The 9,902-nt window shown below is 37.4% G+C and overlaps 2 protein-coding genes and 1 long non-coding RNA gene across 5 annotated transcripts; 1 reads left to right on the top strand and 2 right to left on the bottom strand.

Moving 5' to 3' along the window:
* Nucleotides 1-210: 210 nt before the first annotated feature.
* Nucleotides 211-1,722, bottom strand: LOC136252831 (uncharacterized). The gene is made up of 3 exons (XM_066045406.1): nucleotides 1,702-1,722; nucleotides 300-1,621; nucleotides 211-253 (listed from the first exon to the last, which is right to left on the bottom strand). The coding sequence occupies exons 1-3, from the start codon at nucleotides 1,720-1,722 to the stop codon at nucleotides 211-213; spliced, it is 1,386 nt and encodes a 461-aa protein (XP_065901478.1).
* A 135-nt stretch (nucleotides 1,723-1,857) lies between these two features.
* On the top strand, nucleotides 1,858-9,601 carry LOC136253167 (uncharacterized). 2 transcript variants are annotated; one of them, XM_066045795.1, is made up of 7 exons: nucleotides 1,858-3,168; nucleotides 3,529-3,635; nucleotides 4,617-4,952; nucleotides 6,482-6,829; nucleotides 6,881-7,034; nucleotides 8,990-9,084; nucleotides 9,141-9,601. In XM_066045795.1, the coding sequence occupies exons 1-7, from the start codon at nucleotides 2,937-2,939 to the stop codon at nucleotides 9,453-9,455; spliced, it is 1,587 nt and encodes a 528-aa protein (XP_065901867.1). In that variant the 5' UTR covers nucleotides 1,858-2,936; the 3' UTR covers nucleotides 9,456-9,601. The 2 variants fall into 2 exon arrangements, with proteins under 2 accessions (XP_065901867.1, XP_065901866.1); XM_066045794.1 differs by having other exon boundaries at nucleotides 6,482-7,034.
* On the bottom strand, nucleotides 4,525-5,007 carry LOC136253168 (uncharacterized). 2 transcript variants are annotated; one of them, XR_010699983.1, is made up of 2 exons: nucleotides 4,832-5,007; nucleotides 4,525-4,777 (listed from the first exon to the last, which is right to left on the bottom strand). It is a non-coding gene; the product is annotated as an uncharacterized lncRNA (long non-coding RNA). The 2 variants fall into 2 exon arrangements; XR_010699984.1 differs by having other exon boundaries at nucleotides 4,847-5,007.
* Nucleotides 9,602-9,902: the final 301 nt, after the last annotated feature.

Here is a 9,902-nt window from a genome sequence, read left to right as displayed (position 1 = left end):
CAATAGTTATACTGTTTTTCTTAACCCACTTAGGATGGAAAACAGTGGCATCGTTGCTTATTGAAGGTATGGCTCGCTGGATGATGCTTCCTAGTTGGTGTGGCTGTTGTCCAATTGTACTAGGGCTACTGCCCGGACCACACTCAAAGCAAGACTGAAGCATGTTATCAGAAGCCAACTGATAACACATCCATTGCTGATGTCGACTTGCTAATGTGTAAGCAATATTCTTAAAGTTCCCCAAATGAGAAGCCTTTTTAAACAAGCTAAGATTAGCTTCATGCCGCATAGTCCAATACCTGGTCATTGGTCCGAGTGCAACAATTTGGTCAGGATAATGAACAAGAAAATGAAACTTGGGTGTAATCATTGAACTTGAATGTAATGACTTGAAAAGAGAATGATGCTCCGCAATCAGTAGTTTTAGGACAGCACAATATCCCTTGGGTACAACAGGAGAAAACACAATATCAAAAATTTTTAGCAGTAAAAGAAAACACTGCCAGTGTTCATCTCCTTCAGGAACACAATCTCCCATTATCAAAGGGATAATTTGACAAAGAAGTAATGTTTGGGCAGCCGATAAATGAAATTTTTTATCATTAGACCCCAGCAATTCTCTAGTTATTATTCCTGGCCTGTCCATCTCATTTTTGCCATAATCAAAATTCTCAATACGGTGATTATATTCAGCTACAGTAATATATTTCTCATTCACACAATGTTTAACCAGTAGCTTGACCTCAAGTTGAGCAACACCTTCTAGGATATCATGCATAGCATCATGTGGTAAACCACCATCAAACATGGAAAAATTTTTTGCACACATCAACTTACTACGACGATTGATTCCGTATGTTTTAGAGTAATGATCTTTTAGATCTCCTTCAGCTGCATCCAACTCATCACATTGTCTCTTGTGTATTTCAGCAGTTCGTTGACAAAAATCACTTGACAAAAACTTGTCCTTATATGATGTAGTTTTGACCATACAAGTACGACAAAATCTATGTGAAAAAGAAAAAGACTCCTTGAATCCTCCCAAAAGATTACTAGCTAGATTATCAGCCAGAAAACACATTAAACCTCCTTTAAAGTTGCGCTGATGGCCACTGATGTTAACATTAATACCATGCGTAGTTAACGTATTCAAATCTTTTATAAATGGTTCAAGAATAGTGTCAATACCATATTTCTGAATTACAGGATGTGTTGCACAAGCAACTAAATTAATGCTCCTTAATGTAGATCGAAATTTAGGTGGAATGTTACCGAGAGTAAATAAAATGATGCCTAATTTATGTTTCTTGGTATGTGTGCCTAGGGGGCTACAAACTTCAAGCTCATCAAAGTAGGCAATTACTTGAAGTGCAAGTGGATCATTTGAAAATAATGGGTGATTGCAAGCTAATTCTCCATCACAAAAATCTTCAAGTTTATCATCTGATCTCCTGTGAGGATTATCAATGAATTCCAACAGACTGGAATCTCCCAGTAGTCTTTCAAGCGTCTTAAAAATAGGAATATATTGAAAAGAGTCGCGTTGTTCTACTAGCGATCTCTTAGTTCCTGAAAACCTTGCAGCATAAAAAGGTTCACCAACTAAAATCTCCTCTGGTTCCTATAGTAAAATAACAGATTGGTGTACGTTCATTCACCGTCCTTAAAACTTTATGTTTATAAGTGAATTTACCAAAATACTTGCATTAATGCATTTACCATAGTAATCTTAGTTACTGCTTCAACAGAGTATTATGTACTAGTTCAAACTTACCACTAAGCCAAGATCTTCTACAAAACACTTCTCTTGTTTATATCTTGTTTCCAAGCCAACAAAAGGATCGGTTAAGTCTTTAAACACACTGTCAATTTGTGTATCATCTATTCCAAGTGAAGCAAGCTTAGCACGAATACCACTGTGAAGAATTTGCACTGTGTGGGAAAAAACAGTCTTTGACCCTTCCATAACATCATCGATCGCTGTCTGAGACAAACGATGGTTTTCTTTTAATTTCAACAAATAAAGGGCGCTGGCTTTCTTTTGACGAATCGCATCAATGCCTAGCAAATGCTCCAGATCTGGATTGAAATCTTCATTTCCTATATACAATGGTATTTAATTAATGATTCATTAGAATGTGATGCCTTTATTAAAGCAATTGGGATTAGTTACTGCATCACAAGTTGCATGAGTGCTGCTAAGTATTCACAAAAGTTGGTTTTGCCACAAGGGATCATTAAATCCACTAGCTACTGGAACAGTAAACTATATGATGTGATCATCTTTACGACCCACTTTTATAACTCTATGACAGTACAAAGCAATAGTTGCAATGCATATGTACTCCACTATTAACTTTGACACAATTAATGTACTGTACAGCAAGCACAAATTATAATATATGTGCATTGTGTGTACACTATCGCAGGAACCATATTAGACCACCGTTACTGCATGGGAGACTGACATACAGTGTATAGCTACTATATACACAAACCTTGTTGGAAAGCGTCATCGTGAAAATTGAAAGAGGATATCTCAGGTTCATCGGAACAATTCAACTGTTGCGATGCTCTATGAACTCGAGACTGAATTATGCCGGAATCTTTATGCTTTTTGTAGATATGTTGATAGAGAGCTGAATATGACTTGGAAGTATTACTGCAACCACCGATTCCACACACAACTGAAAAGCGTGGATCACTGGAATGAACTAGTCGTAGGTGACTTAAAACTAGTCGTATATTAAGTGCCTGGAAAACACAAAGGGGGCACTTAAACCTTGCATATTGCCCGCTGGTACCGGCGCTAGAACTACTCGCCATCTGGAGTTTCTATCGGTAACACGACAATCATCACCACTGCTCTCAGGTAACTATAGGCTACCATGCACACGTGATAGCTAAAAAAATTGGCGGTGTAACTTGGCGCTCATATGGTGTTTGCCGCCTTTTTTGGTTTAGTGCTTTCAAGTTTGGTAAATTTGTTCAAGCTTGGTGGCCTCGTTGGTAGCTCAATAATGTCCGAGACGATGTCGTCCACTGACGTTGACCAGCTTCAGAGCGAGATTCCGAACGAACTCAACGAAAGTATGTCAGTTGACGAACTTGTGTTTTACCTGAACGTAAACCAAGGCATTCCGGAGTCTTTTTGTGAAATTCTGAAAGGTACGTAACTAGCTAGCTACTAAAGGTTAACTCATTTGGCACACAGCGAGGAACGGCGTAGCTGCAGACTATGTCTGTCTAGTTGAAGTGACAACAGCAGTTCTAAGCTTAGTCAAAACTTACTAGCAGCCCTGTTGGATGCCCCGGCTGTACTCTCCAGGTCTCATTAACGGACTGGATTGCCTAAAAACATTGTACAGTACCCGGTCTTGTCACATAGCTTTAAAAATTGTTCACACAACTTGCCATCCGGCTTTCACGGCAAGTGTCTTCCACTTTGTCAGTATACATGTAGCTTGTTGATGTGTACAGCATTATACAGCATTATACAGCAATGTGATTTTTTAATTTTTTTTGTAGAGAATTACATTGATGGTAAAGAATTCTTACAGTTGAGTCAGCAGGACTTAAAGGAAATGATACCTGCCATAGGCATTGTAAAGAAGCTGTTGAGGCTTATTTCAAAGGTATTTTAGGTGTATGTAGTAGCCGTCTTATTTATAGGTATATTTTTTAATTTATTTATTAATGTTTTACAGTACAAGTATTCACTGAAAGCCATAAAATTAATTACAGTATCGGAAAAAAGAAACAAACTATATTCCAGTGCAAAGCCATACTTAAGTTACCTAATTATTGCATCTGTGACTGGTCTCATGGGCTAGGCTTGAAACAGACTCTCAACAATTAGACAATGGCATGCAGAGAATGCTTTGAGGTATGCAGGGTTTTTACTCTGATAAGACACCTTGCCACAAACTTTGACACATAGATTACATACTGGATTCCTAACAAGTTTAAGATTTCAGTCACATGGGCCATTGTCTAAACAGCTAAGACATGCGTTGCTAGGATTCTCCCTCAGAAATGATGTAATAATCAGCCTCGGCTCGCATCAGTGATTATTCTTTGGGTTGTTTATCCACTGAAGAATCCTAGCACTATATGTCTTACCTATACTAAACCAGGCATTATCTGGTTCTTCTAAAGCTGGAGAGACTATTAACTTACAATTTTTGTATAAATCAAAAAGATTGCATGTGCACTAATTTATTAGAATATTTGCAAACCACATGTAATAGTGGGTGATACATGGCTATTCTCAGTGTTAAATTTTTAGCTATAACCAATATCGTCTTCACCAGGGGAGATTTCAAGATGTTCTAATAGAGCAGTCCAATACTCTTATAGGAAAATCATTGCACTACCATGTATTTCACAACCACTTAGCAAGATCTTGAGAATTAGCACTGACCCGTACTCTGTATTTGCAATAAACGGTACTCATGTATGATAATTTTATGATGTTTAGGCATCCCACGTAGCTACGTATATACATTGTGAGTTGAGGCTGTATTTGATTGCTTGAAGTTTAATTGTTGACATAATATTATGTATGTAGTGTTCATGAAAAGTTTGCAGTAATTGTAAATATGATTTTTATATAGGATGATATTCCTGCTTTGTCATCTGTTGATACGTACAGTCCAACTCCATGTAGTGATCAAGGTTCGACATGTTCAACACAGTCTGTTGCTTCGTGTACATCAGGAAGTCTGTCCGCAAGCAGTTTTGAAATACCTTCTCACTGGAGACCAGAGACGGATGCCTGTATTAAGAGAAAGGAGCTAACACGAGAAAGTCGGAATGATATTGTTAGAACCTTGGTTACTCTTACAATTTCTAAAGTGGGTTCGAAGCCATCCAGAAGCAACTGTGAGCAGGTTGCCAGACTCCTTATCCTTAAATATCCATATATGAAGGATGATATAGGTGATGGCTATGTAAGTTATGTTATGCAATTGTACACATATTAAAGAGTATAATTTGTACATTTAAATAGCAATAGCTGTCTATTTTTAATTTTTCCTATCCTGAGTGCTGTGTTTTCCATACAGCACGAATTTGTGGTGCTTTAATTAATACTTGGATGGTTTTGCATGGGAGGAACAATGGGTATAAATACTCGTGCATATTGTATGCACTCATTCAGAGATAAAACAGTTTGTTTACCACATATCTATGGAATAACTGCCATATTAACAAAACAACACACATTTTGTCATTGTATGGCCAATGGAGTACAACTGCCGCCGTTGATCCTCCCGTGCAAAGTACACAATATGGTAGTGATTTTTGTAACTTCACGTGTGCAATCTAAGTTGCTATAGTGCATTAAATTCTGGTGTTTTCTAGCAATGCATAACATTTGCCACATGGTTATATTCAGCTGAACACTGGTGGAATGATTACTAGATGATGATGTTTTGTCCTCCAAGTTTCCATCCACTATATTTGTACTTGTATTTCGTTTTTTGTAATTAGTTTGTGTACGTTTTTGTATGGAAGAACAGCTATACCGAATACTGGAGCTAAAATAATAAGTAAGAATACAAGTACTGTGGACTGTATACATGTACTGCAGATTTACGCTACAGTGGATTGGTTGCTTCTTGCAACATTGGAGAGTAAAATGCATAGAGCATGGTATGGCTTCTTACGTGGCAATTAGCCAACTGATACAGAAATTTTGAACCAATCCGATATATTCCGATATGTTGAATCTAAACACCGATACTGATCTGATATACCGATATAAATTTAGAAACCAAATGGAGATGTCAAATTAAACTATATTTATGCACTTATAACCACTGTAAGATCACTGGCAATGCTTCGTTGCCTATGGTGGTGTGGCCTCTATTATGTGGCCCAGACAACAAATATTTTAATGGATACTCCTGCTAAGATTACTCTCCATTTTAATGGCTGGTTGTTCTACGTTGTATTCTCTGGTTCATTCCATGGTTGCTTTTAAAACTCACTAATTTGATTGTTGATTGTATGATTGGTAAACGTTATAACAATAAAACAGTAGCCATGTGTGTGCACTTAGATGGCTTCTCGTAGCATAGTGTTTTGCAATAAGCAAGAAAGTCACTGTTTCCCAGTCTTGTTAGCTGTATTACATCGCATAGTCAGTGCACACTGTCTTTAAGACAGCCCAGTTGTACTGTATATCGGTATATCGTATCGGTTTTGGCAGTAATATTGATCCCTACCGATATTGACAAAAGTCTCCGTACCAGCAACCGATATGATATCGGTGTATCAGTACACCCCTACTAGAAACACAATTTTAATAGTAAGAACTTTGTACTTCGGCCATGTACAGTTAAATCTTTAGCATATCTCATGCTTATTTTGACAATTTTCTGAAATTTGATGGCATCTTTTAAAATTATATTATATATACTTCTTGTATTTGTATGATGTATGAATTTGCTCTTATGTGAAAGTTTTATTGCTGCAGACTTCATGGGTGGACAAAATGATTGAAAGAATCCGAAATTTAATCAAACTGGACAGAAAGAGAGGAGCTTCCATTGATCAATCACCTGCTCCAAAAAGAAGTAATAACAAGGACAAACTTCAAAGAAGGTACCCACTAACTCAGAACTCACCTATTGTGGATTTGGAGACTTTTGAAGAACACAACAAGGCTATGGTGGAAGAAATGAAAAATCGTACTCCTCGTGACCGGGTATTGCTTCCATTAATGAAAACCACTTTTCAGAATCGATGGGTTTATGTATGGAAAGATGCCACCAGTGTTAAGTCTATCATTACTGAATATCCATGCCTCAAATTTCCAGCAATTGTAAGCATGTACAGTAATATTGTTAAATGTTTATGTTGTTATTGTATACAGTTGGAGCAAGAATTAGCTATGATAACAGGGAGAGCAAATGTAAAAAATTCTTTTCTGAGGGAATGGGCTCGATATGTTCCAACTATCATTGCATTGGGCAAAAAAAGCTCTAAGAAGAACGTCAAAGAAGTGCTGAAGACTGCTCGTGAAGAAGGTACAGTGTGACTGCTATTATTGCATATCATAGAAGTCTGTATTTAAAGTAATATCTTATGACCATGTCTGTTGGTAGTGATCCACCAATAAGAGATTTAACCGATTATCTGATACTTGAATTACATACTGGCCGATGCCGATAACCGATCCGATGTTTATATTTACTCAATTTCTACATGTTTTATGCAATATTGCAATATATTTCCTTAATTTCTGTCTTGATTTCTTAAATATAATGTTGTTAGGGTCAGCAAAATTAATCTGTCAAAACATCTACTAATAATTACCGATATTTCCAAAATTTGGCCGATAAATCGATTTCTGATGCTTTACCGATTAATCGGTGCATCACTATCTGTTGGTACAATTCAAAGTCTCATTTCTTGTTGAAGTCATGTTGTTTTACAGAGTTTTAATAGGTATTTGGTACATGAGGTTTAAAACACAATTTGCAAATAGTATACAGTGAATGTGTTTGAAGTCTAAATAAAATTACTCAGAAGGGGACATGACTAAAACACGGAACGGACTGGGAAAACGGACTCACAAACGGACTGGAAGGAACTCCCCTGAAAACGTTTTTTTTTGCCATAGAAACTCACTAAATCACTGCTACAAAGAATATAACACGTAACAACAGCCTTAAACAAACCTCTAAACGTGTGCTCGAGCCACCATTACTACCCTGAGATAATTTACAAAGCGCCAGTCTGCCAGTTTGAGCGCCTGTGACAGCGAAGTTGTCGGTTAGCTGCAGTTTAAGCAAACAAAGTAACACAGACTGTATTTGTAGTAGCCAGTTTCTTGCCAGCTGATTAAATACAACGTGGCCGCCACGAAGCCTACCTGTCACGAGCTGTCACCTGTAAAACTGAAGATCAGCCGTCAAACTAATTGCAGCAATTAACCAGACCATGAATTCCAAGTAACATAGTGTCTTAACAGGCTTAAAGCTCGTGTCTTGTCTTGTTTACACATGCGAAATGAAAGTGCGCTTTTAATTAAACACAAAATGAATTTAATTTCAAACTATCTTTAAGCGCAGGGCTTAATATCGGCTTGAGCAAACTTCGACATCGTGTTCAGAGCAGTTCAGAGGTTTGTTTCAGGTCGTTGTTGCGTGTTATATTCTTTCTAGCACCTATACAGTGAATTTCTATGGCCAAAAAACGTTTTCAGGCAAGTTCTTTCCAGTCCGTTTGCTAGTCCGTTTTCCCAGTCCGTTCCGTGTTTTAGTCATGTCCCTCACAAGGTGTCAAACTATTTTTATGGCCAGCTAGTAGGTCTCTTTGTGGATTGTAAGATCTCAGAGGAGGGTGGACAAGCGCATGTGAGTGCATACATTTGTATTAAAAGTATAACCAAGCCTTCAGCGAAGTTTAAATGGGTACCATTCGAAAGTGTGCTTCACGTTTAGTATATTTAGCCGGTCTGCCCCACTCTTCCCCACTATTCCCAACACGTAAATCGCCCTTGAATTTATAGAAGATCACGTGTGCAGTAAGTTTGTCGGTGGAATCGATGCGTTGCACTCTAGCGACACCTTATAAGCTTCTATTCGAGCCCAACAATCGTTGAAGAAGGTATTATGATATACAATATGCCTCCTATGCTCGCTCCCATGGAATTAAAGAAAGGAAAGCGGACGCCGCTAGCGTGTCCTCATGGAGAATCAAGCAGGAAATAGGACATCTTTGTACTCATTTTCTTCCGTTTGTCACAAGAAGCACAAGATAAATTAGTGTGGCTGTTGCTAAACAGGTTTTATCACTTCATTTTAGTCTTGGTATTAGAAATATTCAATTAACGGTAATAATTTTCAATAGCGCTTATATCGTGTCCACCCTCCTCTGGTAAGATCTCTTTGTCTTCCAATGGTCAAAGCACACTATGCATGCCATGTTCTAAAGCACGTGACCATTGTCATTAATGTATTTTTATTTCTACTTTCAGATGGTGATGATATTTTAGCTCTGAGCATACTAGTGGAGTTGTTAGCTCCGAAAAATGCCAAAGAGACGATCAAATTTGTTTACACGGAGTATCAAGTATGGTTCTATGAATAATGAAACTGCAACTATGATATTTATTGTTTCTTGTGTAGATATCCACAAGAGTAGAGGATGCAGCAAAGTCACAGACATCATATGCAGCACCACGAATAGGAGGGTACCTTGGTGTAGGTCCAGATGACCAATTTTTTGTTTTTGTGGAAAACATGACTCTCTGTCAGTGTTCAACATTGCCAGATGCCATCTTTCTTACGTTTTCAGCATACTATTCATTTTACCTTGAGTACTCAACCCAAACCAAAAGCTTTATGTGGTTTCTTCAGGATTATATCTTCTCCTATCCTGATAGTACTGACCGCAGTGCATCATATTTGGCAGTCACGGCAGATATTAAATGTAACCTGTGAACATAAATATATCTATTGACAAACAAGACTGTACCCATATATAACATCTTTACAGGCTGTACTAGTTATGTTACGTATATGCCATGTTGTAAAAGTCTATATATTTGTTCATGATTACTGTTACTAACAGATAATATTATGTTGTCACTATGTAAACAATTACAAGACTGTTGTTTAATCCTTGATGACGATTTGTGACTTGTATACTATGTGTGATAAATACTAAAGGATTTATAATATGCTACCAATTCACAGAAAGCAAACAGTGGTGAGGCAGGTTATCATCTAGGTACAAACAACAACACAACCAATTGTAACAGTCATTATTACCAACCATATGGTATAAGTAACTTTCTGGATGGTTATCATAGCTAATTATAAGGAAGGTAAATAGTTCATTCTGTAAGTAGTAACTAACCACTGGTATTGTGGTTAACACCACCACTA

Source organism: Dysidea avara, chromosome 4 (assembly GCF_963678975.1).
Source record: "Dysidea avara chromosome 4, odDysAvar1.4, whole genome shotgun sequence".
NCBI classification, from domain to species: domain Eukaryota; kingdom Metazoa; phylum Porifera; class Demospongiae; order Dictyoceratida; family Dysideidae; genus Dysidea; species Dysidea avara.
The sequence above is the reverse complement of the archived record's forward strand: the minus strand, read 5'-3'. Positions and strand labels throughout refer to the sequence as shown.